A 25,454-nucleotide genomic window follows, 5' to 3' on the forward strand; every position below is an offset into this window, starting at 1 on the left:
CACAGGTTATTGATCTATAGGGACGTTTTGTTTCGGCTGTTGTTAGTATCTTTTTAGCAACGCTCTAGCAAACCGTTGCTTCTTGTTTTTCCTGTTTGTTTGTTTGTTTTTTTTTTTTTTTTTTTTAATTTTTATTATTATTTCCCTGCTTTCAATCACTTATTCACATACAATGTATATGTTTTTTCAATCGCAAAACCTAAAAGAAAGGGTTTATTCGATTTTGGCCCCACTTTTAATAGGTATTCAGCGTTTGGCTCCTTTAAGTTGCTTAATTCATTTTTGGCTCCGCTTACGTTAGTTGGACCGAGTCAACTTTAAACTGTTCCGTATGTTTTGCTCCTCATAATTTCAAAATGGCCGAAATACCCCTCACATGCGCCACACGTGACTTTTTTTTTTGAAACAAAACAAAATGACACATGTCGAAATCTTACGGTTAACATCCAAGGGTTATTAGCTACTAGCTGTTGGAGTTTTGAATGTTGCTCCCATAGTCCTTTAATGGAGGAGGGGCTAAAAGCTTAAAAGTTTTGTTAAAAGAGGGGCCAAAAATAAAAATATATTTAAATTGAATATTTTTTTAAAAAAATATACTAAAATCCCACAATTCAATAGACTTCATAGTGTTCACTTTGCAAAATAGAACCCTAATTGGATAAAACAACTAATTTGTTACGTGTAATTAGGGTCAATTTATCTTCAATAATATACACAATATAACCCTAATTTGACGAAAGCCCCTATTTGTGTACATGTAATTTGGGCCAATTTATGTACAATATGCACAATAGAAGTCTAATTTGACAAAATCCCCAATTTATATAGTATAATTTGGGCTAATTTATGTTCAATTTTACAAATAAATTATAATTGGAAAAAACCCCCAAATTTTGTAAGTAACCTTAAACCCTAATTGTTAGGGTAATTATTAATTAGTCATTTTAGTACCCTAATTATAAACTAACTCCTTGACTTCTCGTGATATGCAAAAACTAACATCCAAGCCGTTGATTTTTTAATTTAGATGGTCATTTAAATCGAAATCAACGAAATAGAATTGTATTGAAATTCATGATCGAAATAAATCGAAACTGAAATTTACAAGTTCCATGTGCAAGTCACGTGAAGGGTAAAATTGCCATTATGAAAATATGATACGGAACCGTTAAAGTTGACTCAGTCAACTGACAGAACTGGGGCCAAAAATGAATTAAGCAACTTACAGGAGCCAAACGCTGAATACCCTATTAAAAGTGGGGCCAAAATCGAATAAACCCTAAAAGAAACATATAAACAATATCAATTAAACCACATTAAATTTAACAAACAACAAACCCAAAAATCATTTATATATGATCACCCACTCCATTCTTAAGATCGTAATATGATCCGTTACATATACAATAGTCTTACAAAGCACAAAACATGAAAAGAAATTGTCTTAACATCCAACATCTATTACATAGTATTTTTATTTTTATTTTTTGCTAAAATCCTACCCAAAATGTTTCTGCCCCAACAAGTAATCCCATACAAACCCACACAAATAGTTTCTTCTAACCCACACGACTTCGAACATACAAACAAAATATGACAACATTTAGTTAAGGTACATTGATCAACTATACTCCAACATACCAATTGAGTCAGAGATATGTACATGGATATGGAAAAATGACACAACACCTACAGAAAACAATACCATATAACTGGATTGAAAGGTCTAAGATCACAAAATGGGTAATCAGTATTCACAACTCACAAACTTAACTTATAATCAGTTATATGAATTTCATATAGGTGGTGGTCAATCCAATCCCCTAAGCATTAGAACCCAGTTCAGAAAAGGCAAATCAATCACCATGTAAGAACTAAACATCAATAAATCCAATCGAGTGAATCAACAATCACAAGCACCCCCACTAGTTACGCTATCAATACGAACAACCTAAACACAAATCTCAACCAAATCATAGTTCACCTAAACACAGATCTCAACCTAACCACACCTAAACACGGTCCACCCAAACTTAACTTCAAGGAAGCAATGCGAGTTGCAAAAGGATGGAGTCCCAGACTTAAACAACTTTGGACTTCAAGTTATGTGGCTGGTATTGTGGGTATTTGGCTACAACGTAACAAGTCACACTTTGAGAATAAGAAACTGAGTTTAAGAGACTGTCGGATGTATGTCAAAAATCAAAACTTCATAGAACTCCAAGGCTTGAAACATCTATTTGACAGAATCCCTAGGTGTGGTAATATGTGTCCAAGTTATTGTGGACTGTAAGAATAAACTAGATGGGCATAAATATCAAATCCCATATACCCAAATCCTCAAAACAGTTGAAATTTCAGGATGGAACTTCAGTTATTGGTTTCCCTAGTTTCAAACGATTAAGTATTCCAAACCATGATTTGGTTCAAACTCAAAAGGTTGTCAGGGTCGATGTATGGCATTAGCTAGATTACCACAAGTGCACCTTGTAAACGTCCTTCACAATAATCTACAACTAGCAGCCACCTCAGGCGTCTTTTGACAACATAGCCACAAACACAAAATTAAAGCAAAAACAGAACAAATTCATCTCAAGTTCTTGACCAACAAATTCAAAGTACTGCATTATATTCCTCTTTCATTACCCACAAATTAGGAACAAGAATGGAGTGTGAAAGGGGATGGACTATAGGTTTACTTCAACTCCAAGTATATATTGATTCCACAGCACCAAACCTAGCCTTGGTATCTTATTTGTTATGCCTACTTCAAGTTCAGTATTAAATTGATATCTTACTTGTTGAACTATCAAAGCAAGTATAACATACAACTCTGCCCTATTTCCAATTCTAGAAACTGTAAAGCATCGCAAACTATTGGACCAATTTACTAGAACAAATTGAACAACCAGATAGGATGTTTGTTCACATCTCTGTAACAGAAATGAACTTGTGTGCAATTACGAAAACATCATGCTTGAAAAAGCTAAAGTACATATAGAAGAGGTCAAAGAAAAGGCAAGTCTATAACATGAAAAAAACTAAAACAACATGTAACCTCAATGTTTTTGAACCAAACCATAATTTACAGTATTACCACAAAGGAATGTATTGCAAACTCGAACATAACAAATACTAACCCTAGGGGTACTAAAACATTCAAAATAATGAAACTTATAGAAAGAATAATTACAAAATAGTAGTAAAAACATTGTTAACATACGTATCCAGTTATACACTTGTTGCTAAAGTACATAATTCTTCTTTTTCTGATGAGTTTAAGTACGTCATTCTACCCCTAAGAACAAGTGACAAGGCCTATAATACATTCTTAACCTAATTAAAGGTATAGAAAAGTCCGGCAGCTACATTGCCAAGTCATGCATTATACCCAGAAACCTCCAAATTTCGGAGAGAGATCGAGAGACCGAGAGAGAGAGAGAGAAGACCGAGAGTCTTCCCACCTTTTTCTATTTTCCCCGCCATCCATCCGCCTTAGGCCCAACAAAAATGGTGTCCCCCCCCCCCCCCCCCTCTTTATAATAATAAAAACATTGGTGGCAACTACTTCTTTTCATCTACTCACATATCATAAAATAACATAGCCGTTTTAGATACAAAAATATTTAAACTGCAATTTTGAGTCCAAATAAACAAGTTTCATAATTTCATGCAGTCCGAGTCTCCGAGTCAGTACCCAAGTTAGACCCTAACACACTTGCTAGCCACTCAACTCAAGTAACAAGACCTGAGACAAGTGTAACCATATTAAAAGTCAAAAACCTCTCAAACTAAAAACTGCATGACTCTTCTACAAATCTTAGTTTTTCCTCATTTAGTTCACCCTCTTTGAATAAAAAACTTGGTGGCGAGTAAAGCTAAAAATAGCACCTTCCGGCGCCTACTCAGTCAAAATATAACAAGTTTTCTGTGTCTAATTAATTTAAATAACAATTTGAGTCCAACAATCCAGTTTTCATTCAGAGAAAATCAGAAGGTTACATCTGAACAAGCGTTACAAGAAGTAAATCTTAAAACTTTTCTAAGTAGTGTATTGATCATGTAATCAAAAGAGATGAAGCACATAGTGTAATTCAAAAATCAAAACTTCACAGAACTCAAAGGGCTGGAAACGGCTTTTTGAAAGATTCCCTAGGCGTGCTAATTAGTGTCCAATTTATTGGTTTTCTTCGTTTTGAAAGATTAAGAGTTTCGAGCTATGATTTGATTCGAACTCAAGGCGGGGTCGATGATGCACAACTGGAATTCACTCCTTAAAAATCACTTCGATTTGGAGAAAAGCTAACTTCACGGCAGATGCACTTGCAGAAGCAGGAGCTGCTCTAACTAATGATGGGACTAGAGTTGTGGAGGGTAGACCAACCTAGATTCAAAAAATTTTCTAGATTTTCATAATGTGCCTCACACCATAATATATATGGTAGTGGACTAGACTGTTTTAGCTTGAATTCTAGGTAGTGTAGACTTGTGCAACCCAAGCAGAGAAACAGACAAACCGATCGAAGTAAGTGTCTAGAAAACCTCAAACTGATCCTAAACTTCAAAATATTGATGGAACAACAACCCAAGACATCTAAACAAACAATAACAGATATGAAAATGCATAAACACATTGGAACAACAGCTGCAGTCATAGGAACAATATTAGACAACACTCAAAACAGAAAAACAGAAAATACAGCAAACTGAAAATACCCTCAACTTAGCTGGCAATCCTGTACTAAACCAGTAAGAGTTATAAGACAAGGTTGGTACCATTGGAAAGCTTGAGAAGTCTGTTTTCAAGAATAACAAACGGTTTGTAAAACAAATGACTGAGCAGAAAGTTATGTACAATCTACTGACGCATGACAGACTAACCAACCTTAACAATTGAAGGCATGAAAGAAAATTCAATAAAACAACCAAGAAACAAGTTGAACATGTTCACGGAGAATGATTTAAAAACATGGCAGCAGGAACACTAATTTCAAAATTGCACCTTATTGTGTGAAAACTTCATAAAACTTTCACCTAATTATAATGTTACTTCATTACAAAACAATGGGAGACTGGACTCCAACTCAGTAATGTATTTTAAGTTGGTACTATGTACCTCTGAAACTGCAATCTCATTATGTTTATATTAGACAGAGACCTTACTGGCTTACTGGAACAATTATGGTCCCTACAACTTGTTTCCAAACCCAAACAAGGATTGAAAGCACTCCCATCAATATTCTCAACCTCCGGCGACAAACCGATTAATAAGTATAGCACATATACTATGCAAAAACACAACTACACCATTGAATGTAAACACAAGGCTATGATCAGCACATAATGGTTTCAATACTAGAGCTAGGAGTGGATTTTATATGGACTATATATATATATATATCTTCCAATTAATGATCGAAACACAACTAACCAAAATTATACCCAACATGACATGCGTATATCTACTCACTCAAATATTACTAAAGAAACTCACCAATCCATGTAAAACCTCAACTATTAAACCTCATATGATAAAGGGAGCAAAAATTGTTCGTACCATAATCGAGGACCATTCTGGAACTTCAACATAAGGAATTCCAATGCACGTTGTTGCTCATAGATTCTTGCCTTTTGGGCATCCATTTCCTGTTGTTGGGCATTCATTCTCTCGTGTTGAATTACGCAACTCCTCAAGCTGGCTTTCTATCTACTGCCCTCCTCCTCAGCTGATCCACCTCTGCATTCATGTATCCAAAATAAAACCACAATGATAAATACCTACTTGTTAAGCTATTTTCTTGTATGGGGTGGGGGGTGCACTGTTAGACGAGGACAATTTCAAAAGTGTTCCCTTTGATATTTATTTAAGATTTAGCCCAAGTTAAAAATTCATGATATATATTAAGGGTCTGAAACTAAATTTAAGTAGGCAAAATCACTTTGTGCCTGCCTACAGTTGGCAAAGACACGTGTCGATACATTTGTGTTAATATATCAAATTTAAGGATCTAAAATAATGTGCATCACAACTGTGAAGAACTAAACAATTCCAAAAAATTGAATAATAGCCATCTTATTTCTTATGGTTCCTAAGATACACATAAACCTTGCAGTGAATTCAAATTAATACAATCAAGACAAGTTCCATAGGAGGACATGCTACAAACAAAATAATCACATTGTCATATATAAACTACACAACACTATTTACACTAATAACTAACTTATGCTTATATCTTAGGGTTATTTAGCTTTTGGCCCCACTTTATATATGGATATTAGCGTTTGGATCTCTTAAGTTGGTTTATTTGTTTTTTGCTCCAATTCCGTTAGTTGACAGGGTCAACTTTAACTGCACCATATCATATTTTCAAAATGACATTTTTACCCTTCACGTGATTTGCACGTGAAACTCGTAAATACCAGTTCTGTTTTATTTTGATCCTGAATTCCATTACAATTTCATTTCATTGATTTCGATTTAAATGACCACATGGCAAGTATCTAATGGAAAAAATCAGCGGCTTGGATGTTAGTTTTTACATATCACGAGAATGTGTTAGTTTATAATTAAGGTACTGAAACTACTAATTAACAATTATCCTAACAATTAGGGTTACTTGTAAAATTTGGGATTTTTTTTTCAATTACAATTTATTTGTAAAGTTGAACATAAATTTGCGCAAATTATGGTATATAAATTGAGATTTTCATCAAATTAGGGTTATATTGTGCATAATATACATAAAATTAACCCCAATTACATGTAACAAATTGGGGCTTTTGTCAAATTAGGGTTCAATTTTGCATATTGAACATAAATTAGCTCTAATTACATGTAACAAATTTGGTTTTGTCCAATTAGAATTATATTTTGCAAAGTGAATACTATGGAGGTCTATTGGATTGTGGGACTTAAATATATATATATTTAAAAAAGTCATTCCATTTGAATATATTTTTGTTTTTGGCCCCCTTTCAACAAAACTTTTAAGCTTTTAGCCCCTTCTCCATTAATGGACTTTGGGAGCAACATTCAAAGCCCCGATGGCTAGTTATGAACAACCGTTGGATGCCAACATTAAGATTTGGACACGTGTAAATTTATTTTGTTTTCAAAAAATGGTCACATGTGAGGGGTATTTAGGCCATTAAGAAAATATAAGGAGCAAAATTTATTGTGCAGTTAAAGTTGACTGAGTCAACTAATGGAAATGGGGCAAAAAATGAATAAACCAACTTAGAAGAGCCAAACACTAATATCCATATATAAAGTGGGGCCAAAAGCTAAATAACCCTATATCTTATGCATCTATGAAATTAATTTGCAAATCATGAACAAACTAATAACACCCAAGTTAATTTGCAGATCATAATAGCTAACGAACACACCTCGTACAGAAGTCGTAAATGCAGATAAAAATTAAATTTATGAAACTGAAAATTACACCGGCCAGTAACCAATATCACCTAAGTAATGGAAGAATCAATAACACTATATGAATCTACACAACTAAATGGCCAGTAAAGCAAAATTTTAACCTGATAAACCAGTATATATCCAAAGTTCAAACTAGCAAAAAAAATTACCTTAACTGATAGCTACCGCTTGTAGAGTCCTCTCACTAAGTTATTAACAATAAAAAAATTAGTGTTTTTTATTCTAATACAAGAAAAAGTTGCTTCTTTTATTTCTACAAACAAGATTGAATGATAATTCTTGAAGAAACGAAAAGAAAAATCACAACTTTACTCTTTTTTTTAAGGTAAACAGGTTCAAAGAAAGATTTTTGCTTCAAAATTTACCAGAGATTTTCTTTCCCTCAATGAAGGAAGGATGAAGGAGGTAGACAAATTGAACCCAAAATAATTAAAGCACCTACGTACAAAAAATCTATAGCTTTAACAATTACAGAAGATTAGAAAAGGGGGAGAAGAATAATTAAAAAAAAAAAAAAATAAGGAGAGAGAAAGAAATACCTGGAGATTGAAATTGAGAGGATGAAGAAGGAGAGTGAGGAGCCATTCTATTTCCTTTTTAGTTTATGGTGTTTTTCCTATGTTACTAATTTCCCCCAAAAAGTGTTTCTTCCCTCTTTTCTTTTTCGTGAAAAATCAAACATTTGGCGGCTGGTTATAATGGAAATCGCGCCGAAATCGAAAACATATATTCCGACGATATAAACGTTGACATAAAATACTAGTTCCCCGATCAACAAAAGCGTCGCTTTCTAGATGTATAAATCATTTGATGGCCATTAATAAGTTACATGGCATAAAGATTGCTCGCCACTCCCCGCCTATTTTCCATTTAATATTTGCCGATGATTGCTTTGTTTTTGTCAGAGCCAACTTAGTTGAAGCTCATAATATTGTTGATTGCTTGACTGACTATTGTAATCTTTCAGGGCAACGTATAAATTTTGATAAGTTCTCAATTATTTCTAGTCATAATTTACATCCTAGACTACGCAAACTTGTTGCTCGAGTGTTAAAAATCTCTGTGTCTAATCAAAACAATAAATATTTAGGTCTGACTTTTAATCCCATAAAACCTCATAAGTTTAATACTAATACCATTATTAGAAATATTTCAAAGAAATTATCAAGTTGGAAAAATACTTTAATCTCCAAAGCTGGACGTGGAACTCTGATTAAAAGTGTAACTAGTGTTATACATATATATAACATGCAAACCCATCTTTTCACGAAACAAGAATGTCATGAACTAGATCAAACTTAAGCTAACTTCTGGTGGGGTAAAAATGAACATGGTAATCCAAAAGCCCACTTCATCAGTTGGGAAAATTGTTGTGGGAAAAAAAGTTTGGGAGGCCTAGGATTCAAATCTTCTTACTTTCAAAACAAAACTTCACTATCCAAGCTGTGTTAGAAACTTATTTCAAAACCACATCTCTTTTGGGTTCAGATTTTAAAATCCAAATACTTCCCTCAATGTAACTTCCTAAATGCTAAAGCCAAAGTTTATGCTTCTTCTTGGTGGAAAAAGCTTATTAAGATAAAAAATGAAATAGAGTATATTCCTTGTCTTCTAATCAAACATGGCCGAGATACTAAGATCTAGGAGGACAATTGGATTCCTACCCTGCCTTATAAAAAACCTATGGGTCCGCCCCCTAATGATAACATAGTTTTTGTTTCTGATCTAATTATGAATAATTTCTGGAATTATAATATGATTAATTGCCTTTTCACTGAAGAGATTGCAACTAAAATTTATAAAATTCATCTAGATCATAACTATGTTTCTGAGCCTTGGATTTAGACAATAGAAAGAAATGGTAAATTCACAGTTAAATCCACTTATAATTGGTATATGCAACTTCTTACCAACAGTCCTTCCTCAACTCCAATCCCTGATAAAATTTGGAATATCATCTGGAAACTAAAATCACCTCTAAGGATTCAACTCTTTATTTGGCAAGTACTACACTATATTCTTCCAACTAAACATTTCTTAACTCATAGACATATGGCTACCAATGACATTTGTCCTCATTGTACCCAAGCGCCTGAATCCATTGACCATGCTCTGTTAACTTGTCCTTCCCTAGCAACAACATGGTTCACTAGTCATCTCTCTCTCAGCACACAATCTCAAACAACCTTTCTGGACACTTTCCTTAAAATCTCTATAGACACCCAACCCAAAGATGTTATCCTTTACAACTTAACACACTTTGCAAACTTATCTTACTTCATTTGGTTGGATAGAAACCAACTAATATTTACCCCAAACCACAAACCATTATCCTCGATCAAACTTGTAGCCCAATCAACAACTTCTTTCTTACCTTCAAAACCCAAACCTTTGTGCAAATATTATATCCCAAAAAACTTTTTACTCGAGTTATTTCTTATAACAATTGATGGAGGATATGAGAGTCTCTCAAAAACAGGTGGCATAGGTCTTACCATTTGTAAATGGTCATGTGATATTTTGTTTGCAGGAAGCAAGCACTGCATAGCATCGGGACCGGACGAGACGGAGTTCCAAGCTCTTTTGTTTTAGAAAAAGCTTTGGATATGGATATTAAGATGGTGATCATTGTATCGGATTGCAAAAGCATGGTTGATGCAGTTAATGGGCAAATTGCATGTTCTTCTTGAGAATTAGAATATCTAAGGTCAAAGATCCAGTTTATCAGGCAGTCTTTTGGGTTTTGTCGTATTGTTTATTGCTCTAGGAGTGAAACTCAGCATGCTCATCTGCTTGTAGAGGCTAGTAGAAGTCGCACAGACTTGTCTTGTAATGGGACTTTGGTTCCCTTATCTATTAGTAGGGTCTTTCATCGAGTCAAGGAGCGTCTGTATGAAAACTTTGTTGTTACCTGATGATAAATGAATGGAGGATCTTTTCAACAAAAAAAAACGAAAGTGTCGCTAGCTTAAGACAAGTAGTGACGAAAAAAATCGTTGCCTTGTGTACAAACGTATTTTCGACCTTTTTATTATCGGTAATACACTATTTCAACTATAAAAAGAATAATCGGTTGCTAAAAAATATTTAGACCACTATTTCCAACGAAAAACACGTCGCAAATAATAATTTTAACATTTTAAATGAACAAATTAATAGGGACGATTTAAACGTGCCAAAAGGTTAGTTTCTGGAATGAAAAAAAACGTCGGTAAAAAACCTGTTTGTTGTAGTGTGTATATCTATTGTTTATCATGTTGCTTTACCCACCCGCGCCCTCTGTGGAGGACCTACTTATGGGTCTACAGAAACCCTGTTATAAGGGAATATAATTGCTATATTCAACCCCACTTCATAATAAATAGCTTTTTTCACAGTCTCAATGCAGCCTCAATGTAGGTTAATTGAAATGTTGGGAACAAGTTTTAGGCATCAAGCCAACCCAATTGAAATAAATTTCTAAAAAAGATAATATGGAGCTTCTTATTCTTTGAAATGAGGAAATTAAAAGTATTCTTCATTGAGCACATGCCTAAAGTGAAAATTCTTGAATCAAATGCAATCTCAAAGGACTAAATTTGAATAACCTAATGGTGAATTTCCAACTTATTGGTAAATAGAAGTTGTTCAATTCTTGATGGTATCAACAAATGGAAATAGTGAAGAATGTGTTAAACTGAGGTATATTAACAATTTGGCGCACTTGACTTCTCGGCAAAGTATGTCAAAAGTGAAGGAAATGCTATTGGTGATACATATGTTGGCTAATTTTTGATATACATTGAAATAAGTACTTTCATCTAGAAATTCTTACCAACTAAAATTTTAAATCCACACTGACACCTGTAGAATTCTAGTCAAGGAAATTAGGATAGCAAAAACCACATAGGAATAAATCTTAACAATTTATATATAAACTGAAACAACAAATGACATAATAAGTGTCATCGTCAACCCGATATTCCAGCCCAAATATTACAATATTTCGATAATTGGTATTATAGTTTGTATGTTGCTGCAGGTTTAAGGCGGGAAAAGGAAGGAGAAGAAGAGAATGGACACGCGGCAGTTAGTGATATGATTGGATAAAGCAATTATCATAGCACTATATAAAGGCTAGAAGGAGGGAGAAATGAGGATTCTTATTTCATTGGAGAAAAATTTGTAAACAAGAGCAAAGAGAGAGAAAGAGAAATGTACAACCGCCATTGTTATCAATAAAAGCTTAATTCCAATTCTTTTAATCTTTGTTTTAGATCTTCAATAGTTTCTTGTTATTGGTCTTATAGAAACATCTTCTCCAACTATATTGGCATCGTCTGTGCTTCAAGGATCAAGAAAGAACACTCTTTTCTTGTTTTCTTTGGAGTTTCGAATCTATTGTTAAAGAGGTTGAAGATGTTTCGATAGGATCAGTGAAGAATAGGGAGTTAGATTAAAGAGATATTTGATTTCTTGTCAAGATGCCTCCCAAACTGAGCGACAGCAAGTAAAACATTAATGGTTAAGGAAGCAAGCACGTCTCAAGCAGCATCTAAGAATGCAGATCGAAGAACTAGAAGGTTAGTGAGTAGACTGGTGGAAGAAGTGGATAAGATACGAGAGGAAGAAGTATCTCTAAAAGACTTGTTAAGAATGATGGTTGAGTTAGAAAAACAAAATTAGATGTTACTGGCTGGAAATAAAGAAGTAAGGGAAGAGAAGGAGAAGCGTGTTGAAGACGCTATGTATGAGAAGGTTGACGAGGAGTCAAGCTCTGGCACTCCAATAGTATGAAAGAGTCACCTCGAGGAGGTGAGGAGAAGCCATCCTGAAAAAGTATAATCTATAGCGAGAACGACACCAAAAGTGGTGCAAGAAGAAGTTAAAGCACCAGTCACGAAAGAGATGGTGCAGGAAATGATGCAGAAGCAGTTAGGAGATCAGTTATTGGAAAAGGTTTCAGCTTCGATAAGAAAGCTGGCAGACGATGTCGGTAGGAATCCATTGAAAAAAGAGATAGAAAGGGCTTCTTTACCTCCAAAGTTTAAGAATCCAAAATTTAGTCAGTATGAGGGGGGTACTGATCCCATGGATCATCTTTTTAGTTATCGACATCAATTCTCGATATATCAGGGTACCGAGTATTGGGATACTGTACTATGTCGATCATTTTCATCAAGCTTGAAAGGAAAAGCACTAAAATGGTTTTGCACAATTCTGGAGGGATCTATTTCATGCTTTCGAGAAATTGAAGAAAGATTCCTCACTAATTACGGTCACCATAGGGTGAAGCCAAAGCAGGTGTCGGCATTATTTCAATTAAAGCAAGCAAAAAAGGAATCATTGAAAGAATTTTTGGCAAGGTTCAAAGCCGAAACTCAGTCAGTAGAAAGGTTGGATGAATCAGAAATGACAGTTGTCATAGCTTTCCAGGCAAGTGTAATACCAGTATCTTTTATGCATAAGTATTTGTTGAGGAAAGAGGTTAAAACTCTACAGGAGTTGTATGATAAAGCTGATAGAGATATCAGAGTCAAGGAAGGGTTAAAGATGGCCAATGCTCAAGTAGTGTTGCAAGTCACTGATGCAGGAAGGAGAGATAAAGATAGTGCTGATCGATATGAAAGTCAAGATTCTTCGAGGTCAGATCATAAAAGAACTCAGGAACAGTACGCAAACAGAGATAATCAGCCGCAACAAAGAAGGAAGTTTGAGAAAACACTAAAGGAGGAATTGGATCCTAGTAATTTCATAGCTCTCAACTCCACGCCAGAGGATATATTGAGGAGGATAGCGAAAGAAGAGTTCGTGATCTGTCCGAAATATACTCTCAGAGAGATAAAAGGAAAGCCTTATTGTCAATTTCATAAGGTGGAGAACCATGAAACTAATAGGTGTCTGCAGCTGGTAAAAGAGATTGACAGGTTCATGAAGGATGGAAAATTGAGAGAATTTTGGGCTGATGTTAGACCTGAGGAAACGGCGACTATACTAGAGAAGCCATTAGGGGTAATAAACATGATTTACAAAGGAGAAATTCCCCAGAAAAAAAATCCTTCGAGATAAGATAAGAAAGATATTGACTGTAAAAAAGGTGCTCGAGGTCAATGTTGAGCCAAATCTAGTGAATCAGTAGCTGGTGTCGGCTAGCATTCCTAGGGCAATCATGTTTGTACCAAAGGATCTATCCAAGGTAATGTTACCACATGATAATGTTTTGTTAATCACTTTGCGTATTGCGGGTTATGATGTACAGAAGATATTAGTGGACTGTGGTAGTTCAGTTAATATTTTATTTTTGAGAGCATTCAAAAGGATTGGTCTCGATGAGTCTCATTTAAAGCCACCGAAGTTCAGTTTATATGGTTTTAATGGAACTTGTACCAAGCTAGCTGGAGAGATAAAATTGCCAGTTCGAGCTGGGCCTCAAACGGTGATGACGACATTCGTGGTCATCAAGCACCATTCTGATCACAATGCCATATTGGGAAGGAAGTGGATACACAAAATTCGGGCTATACCTAGCACGTTCTATCAAGTCATCGAATTCCCAACTGTATATGGATTGCATGAAATTAAGGGCGATTAGTCCGAATTAGTTTAGTTTAGTTTAGTTTTAGTTAATTAGTTTAGTTTGTAGTCTCCAATAAATTAATAAAAGTTAAGTTATTGTTCTTCATTATGTCTTCTATTTATTATTATATTAATGATAGTCTAATGACTTCTAACTAAACCTCCATTAGAGGGATTTGATGAAGACTTGACATGTTAGTTAGAATTATTGTTTGTTTAAGAGTTTCACTCTAGTAGGTTAGTTGATTCGCCATGAGAATGGGTTGAACTTCCTCACATGCTAATTATTAATTGGCAAAGATTGCCATGAATAATTAGGGATCAAATACTTAATCTTAATTGGTTAGGATTGCAATAATCTACACTAACATATTAGGAATAAATCAAAGTAGAATCAAATCCCCCTAATTTCTTCTCCATATTTTATTCAAGTCATATTCAATTACTTTGTTAAATTAGTATAAGTTAAATTCATATATTTAGTTTCATAGTATAAATTCACCTTTATAAATATCACTCTCACCATTGCTTCCTTGTGTTTGATTAATTGGATTCTATTATATCTTGGTAGTTTAGGAGTGGAACGATTCCATACTCTATATATTGCATGAATATACATGTGAGAGTAGAAAATAAATAATTGATATCGTAATAATAAGATTAGGGTAATCTAGTTTAGTTAATATATGATGAAAGGGAAAAGCCAAGACACTGGGGGTGTCTTGGAAAATTCTAACTAGGAGTTACAGCAAGCTTTGCCTATTGACACTAGTGTGCAGATACATGAGCAGGTAAAGTTCACTCAAGAGCTAAAACAAAATGAAGAACCCCTATGGGAAAAAAAGACCATCGAAATGGTGGAGAAAGTTAATATTAGTACAGGAGAGAGTGAGCGTCATACGTTCATTGGCACAGAGATGGAGGGAAACATAAGAAATGAGTTGATGATATTTTTGAAAGAGAATTAGGATGTTTTCACATGGTCAATGTCGGACCTCACAGGTATAAATCCAGATGTTTGTTCACACAAGCTGAATATGGAAGAAAATGCAGTTCTTGTGCACCAAAAACATCAGAAGGTGAGACCAATGTATGAAAAAGCGGTACAAGTCGAGATACAGAAGATGTTAAAAATTGGCATAATCAGAGAGGTAGAGCATTCTCAATGGGTTGCAAACATCGTAGTAGCACCGAAGAAAGATGGCAAAGTTCGAATTTGTGTTGATTTTACAGATGTAAATAAAAATTGTCCAAAGGATCATTATCCCATGCCTAGAATTGATGAGTTGGTGGATCGAACTGCTGGCTTCAAGTTGATCAGTTTTTACGATGGGTATTCGGGTTATTTTCAGATTCTGATGGCTATTGTTGACCAGTTAAAAACGGCGTTCATAGTAAATGGAGGGATATACAGTTTTATCATAATGCCATTTGGGTTGAAGAATGTAGGAGCCACTTATCAAAGACTAGTAGAGAAGATGTTTAAAAAACTCATCAAGTAGGTTATCGAGGTTTATATAGATGATATGGTCATCAAGTCAATGAAAGCTATAGATCATGTAAAGGACCTCGACACCGTATTCAAAATTTTGCAAGAGTTTAATATGAAGCTTAATCCTGAAAAGTGTACTTTCGGGGTCAGTTCGGGCAAGTTTTTGGGGTACATCGTTACGAAGCGGGGTATCGATGCTAATCCTGATCAAATACGAGCACTTCAGCAAATGTCATCTCCTACAACCAGAAAGCAAATACAAAAGTTGACGGCAAGAATAGCTACGCTCAATAGATTCATCTCCAAAACTTCGGATCGATGTAAGCCACTTTTTAAATTGCTTAAAAAGAATGTTAAATTATGTTAGAATGAGGAATGTGAAGAAGCATTTTCTGAGTTAAAGAAATATATGCAAGAAATGGCAACACTTACAAAACCAGATGAGGGAGAAAGTTTGCTCCTTTATTTGGCTGTGTCAGATTTTGCTATAAGTTATGTCCTTGTGAAAGTAGAAAATGGGTTGGAAAGACCGGTGTATTTTCAGAGCAAAACGATGCTCGAGGCGGAGACTCGGTACTCCATTTTGGAGAAATATGCGTTGGCACTTTTATTTTAATCCCAAAGACTGAAGCCATATTTTCAAGCATATTATGTGATAGTGATGAGGAATCTACTATTAAAACAAACTTTAGCAAAAACCGCTAAGTCAGGGAGGATGTCTAAATGGTTAGTATTAATAAATGAATTCGGGGTAGAGTATCAAAATCGAGTGTCAAAGAAAAGTCAGGTGTTGGCCGATTTTCTAGCAGATTTCCATCTGAAGATGCGAGTTGGGGCATGGAAGAAGAGGAATTTTCAATGTTGCAAGAGCCTGAAAAGGTTATCGATACAGACGATCCATGGGCAAGAACTAATGGTTAGAGGTTATTTGTCGATGGATCATCTGGAGGTAAAGGGTGTGGCATCGGAGTGGTGCTGGTTACTCCTAAAAATCAAAGACTCGAAACGGCAATAACATTGGGGTTCCATCCGTCTAATAATGAGGCTGAGTATGAAGCCTTAATAGCTGGTCTCGAGATGGCTAGATCTCTTAACATAAAAGAATTGTCAATCTTCAGTGACTCGATGCTCGTGGTCAGTCAGATCAATGGAGGCTATTTGGCAAAATGTGAAAACATGGTAGATTATTTGAACTTCATAAAATCCAAACTGAGAAATTTTAGTAAGATAAAACTTCAGCATCTCAACAGAAATGAGAACAGGCATGCTGATGCCCTGGCATATGTGGCAGCGATGGTAGAAAATACAAAGGGTCGCACTCTACACATCGGAGTTCAACAGAGGCCAAGCATTGACATCAATGACTCAGAAATTATGAAAATTGACACACTAGGGGCGTCATGGATGGAAGCATATATCTCATATTTATCTGAGGGCAAAGTAATGGTGGACATGAATGAGGCTAGAAGGATTAAGTCTGGCGCTCAAAGGTATGTATTGATTGATAATGAGTTATATCGAAAGAATCTTGGAGGTCCACATTTGAAATGCATATCGCCTGAGGAAGCACAACTAATCATTGTCGAGCTTCACGAAGGCGAATGTGGAAACCACTTATCCGGTAGATCGTTAGCTAATAAAATCACGAGATAGGAATATTTTTGGCCTCAAATGCAAAGAGATTGTCTTTGATATGCGAAAAAAATGTGTACAATGCCAAATTCATGGGAAAGCTATACATGTCTCAGCTGAAGAGTTACATTGTGTTTTAAACCCATGACCTTTTGCTCTATGGGGTATGGATATTGTAGGTCCACTAACACCAGGGAGAGGCAAAAGAAGGTTCATGTTGGCAGTCACAGACTATTTCACAAAGTGGGTAGAAGCCATGACTTTGCAGCACATCAAAGAACAAGATGTCATAAACTTCATTTTTGAACGAGTCATATGTCGATATGGGTTGTCGTATGCCATTATATCAGATAATGGCCCGCAGTTCGAGGGAGGAAAGGTGAAAGCTTTCTTGGAATCTTACAAGGTAAAGCATTTCACATCTGTGCCATACTATGCTCAGGGTAATGGGCAAGCCGAGGCAACAAATAAAACTATTATGGATAATATCAAGAAAAAGTTAGAAGACAAGAAAGGGCTTTCGGTGGATGAGTTAAACAACATTTTATGGGCTTATAGAACTACACCTTGAACGGCCACAGGTGAATCACCTTTTACTTTGGCCTATGGCATGGAAGCAGTAACTCCATCTGAAATGGTGGTGTCGACATCCAGAACAAAAATCTTATTAAATGGTCAAAATGATGAAGGAATGGCTTCAGAAGTGCTCAATCTCGAGGAAACAAGAGATCAAGCAAGGGTAAGGCTCGACACCTATCATAGGCAACTCAAAAAAGCTTTCAACAAGAAAGTAAGAGGAAGGCATTTTCAGGAAGGGGATTTGGTCTTGAAAGTGGTAACTCAAGCTACTAAATAAAAAGGGGCTAAAAAACTAGCAGCAAGCTGGGATGGGTCTTACATCATTCACAAGGTTGGAATCAATAGAGCTTACTACTTAAAAACGGCTAAAGGTGTAATATTGCCAAAGCCTCAAAATATAAGCAATTTGAAAGCATTTTATCAATAAAGAATATTTCAAGTGTCATGATGTATTTTTTCTGAATCAAGGTTATACATTCAATAAAGATATTGTCATTTGCAAAATCAATGTTTATACATATATAGCAAATATTTGTATCTCTAGAATTGTATGATTGATACCAGGTCAAACAAAATCCTGGTGATCTGTAGATCCTCATCTCGATACCAAGTCAAACAAAATCTTGGTGATCTATAGATCCTCATCTCGATACCAGGTCAAACAAAATCCTGGTGATCTGTAAATCCTCATCTTGATACCAGATCAAACAAAAATCGTGGTGATCTGTAGATTCTCATCTCGATACCAGGTCAAATAAAATCCTGTTCTTGGCAGCAATGCGAGTTCAGGTCAATAAAATCCAGTTCTTGGCAGCAATGTCGAGTTCGGGTCAATAAAATCCAGTTCTTGGCAGTGATGTCGAGTTCGGGTCAATAAAATCCAGTTCTTGGCAGTGATGTCGAGTTCGGGTAAAAAAATCCTGTTCTTGGCAGCAATGCAAGTTCAGGTCAATAAAATCCAATTCTTGGCAGCAATGTTGAGTTCGGGTCAAAAAATCCTGTTCTTGGCAGCAATGCGAGTCCAGGTCAATAAAATCCAGTCCTTGGGAGCAATGTCGAGTTTGGTTTAAAAAATCCTGTTCTTAGCAGCAAGGTGAGTTCATCTGAAAAAGCCATTTCTAGGTGGCGATGCGAACTAGTAAGCATGGGAAAAGGTGCAAAGGTAAGCAAAAAAGGCTGGTGATATGTAGATTCTCATCTCGATACCAGGTCTTAAAAGTATGATTCAAAAGTAAAGGTATATATGGAGGTATATCGATGTTAAATATATATTAAGTATCGATACTGTTTTTAGTTGGAATGGTATCGAAACTTGGTTTTTAAATTCAAAATATATATTAAGTATCGATACTGCTTTTAGTTGGAGTGGTATCGAAATTCGATTTTTAAAATTCAAAATATATATTAAGTATCGATACTGCTTTTAGTTGGAGTGGTATTCGAAACTCAGTTTTTAAATTCAAAATATATATTAAGTATCGATACTGCTTTTAGTTAGAGTGGTATCGAAACTCATTTTTTAAAATTCAAATTATATATTAAGTATCAATACTGCTTTTAGTTGGAGTGGTATCGAAACTCGGTTTTTTAAATTTAAAATATATATTAAGTATCGGTACTGCTTTTTGTTGGAGTGGTATCGAAACTTGATTTTTAAATTCAAAATATATATTAAGTATCGATACTACTTTTAGTTGGAGTGGTATTGAAACTCAATTTTTAAAATTCAAAATATATATTAAGTAAACTCGATTTTTAAATTCAAAATATATATTAAGTATCGATACTGCTTTTAGTTGGAATGGTATCGAAATTCGATTTTTAAGGTTTCAAAATATACACTAAGTATTGATATTATTTTTGGGTAGGAGTGGTATCGAAAATTATATTTTTTCTTTTTCATAGATGATAAATATCAAATGTAGTGCATGCAAAATGAGTTTATATCAAGCAAAAATATCTATTTCTATAATTCAAAAGGAGTTTAAAGAAATCTAGAGAGGAAATTAGATCATTGTATCAATATTACAATCAAGAGGTATCAGGCAAATAAGACTAGTTCTGGGTGAGCTTTGCATCAAGGCACCTACTTTCAAGAAGGGTGTTGATGGCAGTCTGCACCTCGACGACATCCAAATAGCTGGGTGTACTGATAAGTGAATCTGGAATGAAAGGTGGGCTACTCATTGCTGTATCGACAGCTTCAGCAGTAAGGATATCAAAGTCCACAACACCTTTTTCCAGGTCAGGGGCAGCAGCGTCGGAAGGAATCTCGCTTTCGTCATCAAAATCCAGGTTGTATTTAGTGATAACGACAGCAGGGAGATAGAGTCTGAAACTCCTCATCGTGGTAACACAGTATCTTATATTAGTATCAGCAGTAGCCAAATCAAGTCTAGCCTTCTGAATTTCTACCTCGAGACTAGTTGTCTTTGCTTCGAGATCAATCAGTTGTTTTTGCTTTGAGGGTAGCTATTTTGATTTTTTCTTGCTCGAGGCTCGCTGCATGATCTTCATAATCTTTCTTAAATTTCTTGACCAACTCAGTATTCTCATCAACAAATTCCTTCATCTCGGTGTTAGTAGAATTGATAGCAGAGCAAGTCAAAGCATGTTTTTTCTTCTCTTCTTCCAAAGGTTGTTTTATTCTTTCCTTCTCTTGTTTCAGCTTGTCATTATCGTCTCGAAGAAGAGGCAAGGTCCTCATATCATCCTCAAATTGGCCAACAGCAGCAACCTTAACCTGAAAGGAAGATATGATTCATGAATATATGATATACATCGTCAACAGAGTAGGATAAGAGTACGACCAAAGTCGTTTCTTTACCTTTTCAAAGGAGGAGCATAATATTTGAAAGCGTTCGGTTGTGCCAATTTTAGCCATGGCTGATCTATCTCGAAGGAGAATAGTATTCAGAACAAGAGCTTCTCTGAGGCCAAGTGTCGGAGGGTCAGAGAATAAAGAGGTAGATTTAGGAACTTTTTGTTTGTTCCAAAGGACAAAGTCAGCGACAAATGCTTCGGAATGAGAAAAGGAACCTGAAGCTGTGGGGGGTCAGTAGGTTTGTAAATAGTTGGTAAGGTTGATGATTTGGCAGGCACAGCGACAGTTGGTTCAGTAGTGGTAGTTTTGGAAGTTTTTGGTACCTTCAAGGTTTGTGGTGCATCAGTAGAACCAGGTTCTTTTCTTTTCTTTTGACGAAGACTAGTATCGACAGGTTGTTCTTGAGAAAGGGTAGGAACTTGGGAGGAACTTTCAACTGTTGTTGGTTTTTGCAAAAACTTTTTCAAGTGATTGACTGATTTGTCTTGAACATGAGGAATGCGAGAGCTCATATCTGTGTATAATAAGCAGTAATGATCAAATACTCTTGCAAAAGTGGATAATTATAGAAATCAGGAATTTCTTGTTTAATTTTGGAAAAAAGATCTTCAGTCATTTTAAAACCATTTAGCATATAATCAAAATAACATCGAGGAGTGTTAACAGGCAATTCAGCGGAATCAAAAGCTTTTCTTAATACTTTTTCAGATGAACAAGGTTGTAAAGGACATGGAATAGTTTTGCATGGCATAATAGATTGGGGAGGCAAAGGATCATGACCTCGAAGGACGGTACTTTTTAAGAAATATAGAGGAGCGACATAATTATCGACATCAGGGAGGTTGATATTCATTTTTGGATTGTCATATTTATCAGCACCAGTTCGAGCAAAGATTTCTTCATCAGTGCCTTTTAGAAGCTTCATTACTCTAGTGGAGTCTCCAAGACTTCTAGTCGAAGCTGGTTTTGGTACTGAAACAAAGTCACAACGGTAGACCAGTCAGATAGCAGGTCCGAGATAGAGGATTGAAAGAAGGGTTCAAGGGATGAGGTGGCGCAAAATAATGTACCTCTAATGTTAAAGACAAGATATGCCAGGGATGGAACAGCGATCGAAGCAGATGATTCTCATTGCCTAGATATAATGATAGGGTATAATGGCCATCTGAACTATCTCAGTTTATCTTTATGATGCTTGCGCGGTTGATTCGTTTTTTGGGATAAAAATAGCCACTAGGCTCTGATATACCGTTTTTATTCTTCTCGTTACGTTCGACAAAGGTATAGTGTTTTTGAATGTCGATAATGTCACGCCCCGAGACCCAACACACATCCCGAGGACGAGGAGTGAATCTCGAGGCCGACGCCATCCCAATTCTAAAGAAATTTCGGCAGAGTTTCCTTTGTTTAATTGACGTTTCATATACTCAAAACCTATCATAAAACCTGGACATTGCATAATAAATCCATCCAACACCCATATATATACAATCTTAACTTTCTAAACAAGAGTGGTGTATCTACCTACATTTCCACAAAATGCTTAAGAGCAACTATTTCCAATACATCGAGTAAATACATCCAAAACGAGCTAGCTTTCAATATATACAACAAAAGAATGAACTAGACTATCTCTATACAACCCAAAATATGAACTTGACTCTGTCCCTCGTCAAGCATGGGGGAACCCACCCAAATCCCCATAACCATCATCCTCGGTAGTAGGGAAAGTCTCCTCCGCAACGGGCTCGACTGAAATGTTAATATAGGATGAGCAAAACAACTATGCCCAGTAGAAACGCACATAACCAATAAATAGTCTACTTATATATAGAAAACATTTAAAACATGCAGGGTTTCCATAATAATATCCAAATATCGTGACTATAAAATACATCACTAACTAGTAGAAATCATTTCGACATACTTCGTTAATATTCAAAATATAGTTTTCACAATGATCATACAACTATTGTGGCCGCTGCATCCTATTAGAATGGTGAGGGTACGACTGGTACTCAGCCCCAGTCATAGGCATATCTCGGTTCAGTATTTTCCAGTGTGAATCATGCACTGTTGTTTTCCTGATTTTACCGGCAGGGAGCTGAAATGCCGTTGTTGTGTTCGTACACACAAAATCCCCAAAGCTTTTAGGGCTCAGGTGGGCCCTATGACCACGACCCCCATATGGGCTGTCACCTAACTTACGATGGTCAACCGTTCGACGACTGCAGACTGCTCAGGATCCTGACACACATCCAGGAGTGGACTAAACTCTCACTCCTCGCGTCTAAACCTCATCGAGGTAACATGTAATCTCACACAAGCTAAGCACCATACAAATAAGCGTGACACGTACAAACATGGTTATCTAGAAAAGTAGAAAGGGAATTCCCGGACTACATCCTGTGATGCATCCCTTTAAAGATGGCCCACCACCTCGAAAGATTTACACCACAGTTAGAATCCTAGAGCGAACTGCCGTCTCCGGAAATGCGACAACAGTTCCTTCTTTATAGGAATTCACAATTCCTTTTCTAAATCCCCTCATGATAAGCATAGTAATATATATATATATATATATATATATATATATATATATATATATATATATATATATATATATATTTTTTATATATATATACTGGGTCATTTCCAAATACTTTAGATACATATTTAGTTTTTTCTTTTCAAATTGTTGGTTCCGTATGTGTGAGTTCCTGGATTTCCAACAATCGAGTAATGCAACCTATGACTCCCAAACGGGCCAGTCATAGTAAATGATAACCGATGATTCCCAAAGGGCGAATCATCGTGAATAACAACAAATTATATCCATGGAACAATCCAGAACCTCACACATATTTACAAACAACCAGGTAATCCTTACCCACAATACAAAATCCATCTCTCTGTCTCCTTACTGAGACAAGAGATGAGAGCCCTTCCCAAAACCAGTTTTTGCTCTTTTAACACAAGAAATTAATCCCCCGCTACCCAGATTTCGCAAACTCATTTTTCACACAAAAGCTATCCGTATATTTAGTTTATATCGCGAGAAAATACAAATGCAAAACATGAATACCATATATACATGCATGGTTGATACGCAAACTATCTCTTAACAATTTAAACAAATCAAATCATGCATGAAAATAAGCATGCTATATATTGGTATGTAGGTTCCTACCTTAGCAAGCTCCGTTCTCCTCAAGCCCACTTAACCGAATCGAGCCCACTTAACCGAATCCACTCGTATTTACTCCTATAACATCATATATACACGTAGGTCATTAGAATTTATAACTGACGAGAACTCTTATCTAATTTAAGCCAAGAAGAATCTCAACGTTACGAATTTGGTCTCAGTAGATGTTTTCCTCTAACTACTGTCAACAGCGCTACAGGCCATTTCTAGCACTGTTACTTTGACAGGTCTCTACAGGCCTTTATGCCCACACTATTCATATCTATCAATTCCACTAACGATTACGATTTTCCCCAACTCTAACTACAAACAAATTCCACACCCTTCCATTCTCTTAAATTCAGTAATAACTATGGTTGTGTTCCTTATCAATCGTTCGTCAATCGACCTAATCCTAAACAAATATGTAACTAACATAAACTTCTCTAAAATAAAGTGAATATAGATAATTCTTACCGAGTCAGCAAGATCCCTCCTTAGCTTTCGGCTCCACCACTATTTCACTCCACTCTAGCTCCTCCAAACTGCTACTGCCGACCTTCAACACCCCCAATACAATCAATTTCAGCAATACACCCTCAAGCTATCGAAATTGAATCTAACTATTTATTTGAAACGAATTTAAACTCACCTTTCGCGGAAATACGATGCAAATTCCAATAAATTTTGAATCCTCACACTTGATTTGAGTGTTACTAAGGATTGGGTGTGAGAAATTTGGGTTTGAATCGATTGAATTTGGGCAAATCGGTTTTCTCTCTCCTAGGTTTTTAGTGTTGGGCGAAATTGGAGAAGAAGAACAAATTGGTGCGATTTTGTCTATTTTTGTCTTTACCTGTTTAGCTTATTAAGGCCCAAGCCCAATATGCCCAAATTAGGCTTAAAGTCCTAATTAACTTCTAACCACCCACTAATTCGACTTAGTGTCTTAATTATTTTTCCGGCCAACCAGCTTAATTAATTTCCTACATTCTATCCCACCGCAGGCTATAACAATAACCCACTCATGCGTGTAAGCTGTTAACTCGTGCCAGCTTCGACGCAGAAAATTCGCTAACCGACATTTTGTCAAATTTTTCTCATATGATTTGCTTATCTAACGTGGCTTAGGAGTCGGAGTTAAGTTTCATTAATTTATGGACGTTTGAAATGTAAACCCGACCGACCAATTATATAAATGTCCCTAGGTTTGCTATGTAATTTACGAAAATACCCTTAACGAGAATTTGAGTCTTTACAGATAAGACGAATTCTTTTGGATACCTAGACATCGGATGCAAGGTGAGAGTTATAGTAATTACAAATCTGCAGTAATCTCCAAAAATTGCCTGTACCTTGGCCAAGAGAAAATGGCCAGATAGTTCAGTACTTCTCGATCGAGGTTAAATAAGGGAAGGCGCAAGCCAGCAGCTAGTTGCCCAACAGTAATAATGGTGGTTTTAGGATCGCCACTTTGGCATCGAGTTCCTCTAGTACTTCCAGCGTAATGTCGAAGATGGACAGTGTCTGGTATATGGTAGGCAGCTTTAACTAGGTCTAAGTTAGGTCTTTTTGGAAAGCAAGGGTTCAAGCCACTACTTCATATGCTTTTATTGTCCATAACTTCACGCTCAGACTCCGAGCTCACAGTCTCAAAAGGATGGCAGGCTAAGCTATCAGCCAAATACGTAGGGCGCCACTTTTGTTCGTCAGTTTCAGTTCTTTGTGATAACAAAGCCTTGGA

General features: G+C 35.9%; 2 protein-coding genes and 2 long non-coding RNA genes across 4 annotated transcripts; 2 read left to right on the forward strand and 2 right to left on the reverse strand.

Annotated features, from left to right (window-relative positions):
* Positions 1-1,471: 1,471 nt before the first annotated feature.
* Positions 1,472-5,930, reverse strand: LOC147486801 (uncharacterized). Its single transcript, XR_015202578.1, has 2 exons — positions 5,558-5,930; positions 1,472-1,689 (listed from the first exon to the last, which is right to left on the reverse strand). It is a non-coding gene; the product is annotated as an uncharacterized LOC147486801 (long non-coding RNA).
* A 6,398-nt stretch (positions 5,931-12,328) lies between these two features.
* LOC147486802 (uncharacterized) lies at positions 12,329-13,489 on the forward strand. Its single transcript, XM_086573853.1, has one exon. The coding sequence runs from the start codon at positions 12,329-12,331 to the stop codon at positions 13,487-13,489; it is 1,161 nt and encodes a 386-aa protein (XP_086429979.1).
* A 2,033-nt stretch (positions 13,490-15,522) lies between these two features.
* Positions 15,523-17,691, forward strand: LOC147486803 (uncharacterized). Its single transcript, XM_086573854.1, has 4 exons — positions 15,523-15,759; positions 15,856-16,020; positions 16,410-17,109; positions 17,300-17,691. Exons 1-4 carry the CDS (start codon positions 15,523-15,525, stop codon positions 17,689-17,691), a joined length of 1,494 nt encoding a protein of 497 aa, XP_086429980.1.
* Positions 17,692-23,709: 6,018 nt separating this feature from the next.
* LOC147486804 (uncharacterized) lies at positions 23,710-24,517 on the reverse strand. The gene is made up of 3 exons (XR_015201072.1): positions 24,363-24,517; positions 24,188-24,269; positions 23,710-23,788 (listed from the first exon to the last, which is right to left on the reverse strand). It is a non-coding gene; the product is annotated as an uncharacterized LOC147486804 (long non-coding RNA).
* Positions 24,518-25,454: the final 937 nt, after the last annotated feature.

Source organism: Coptis chinensis, chromosome 7, assembly GCF_015680905.1.
Source record: "Coptis chinensis isolate HL-2020 chromosome 7, ASM1568090v1, whole genome shotgun sequence".
NCBI lineage: Eukaryota > Viridiplantae > Streptophyta > Magnoliopsida > Ranunculales > Ranunculaceae > Coptis > Coptis chinensis.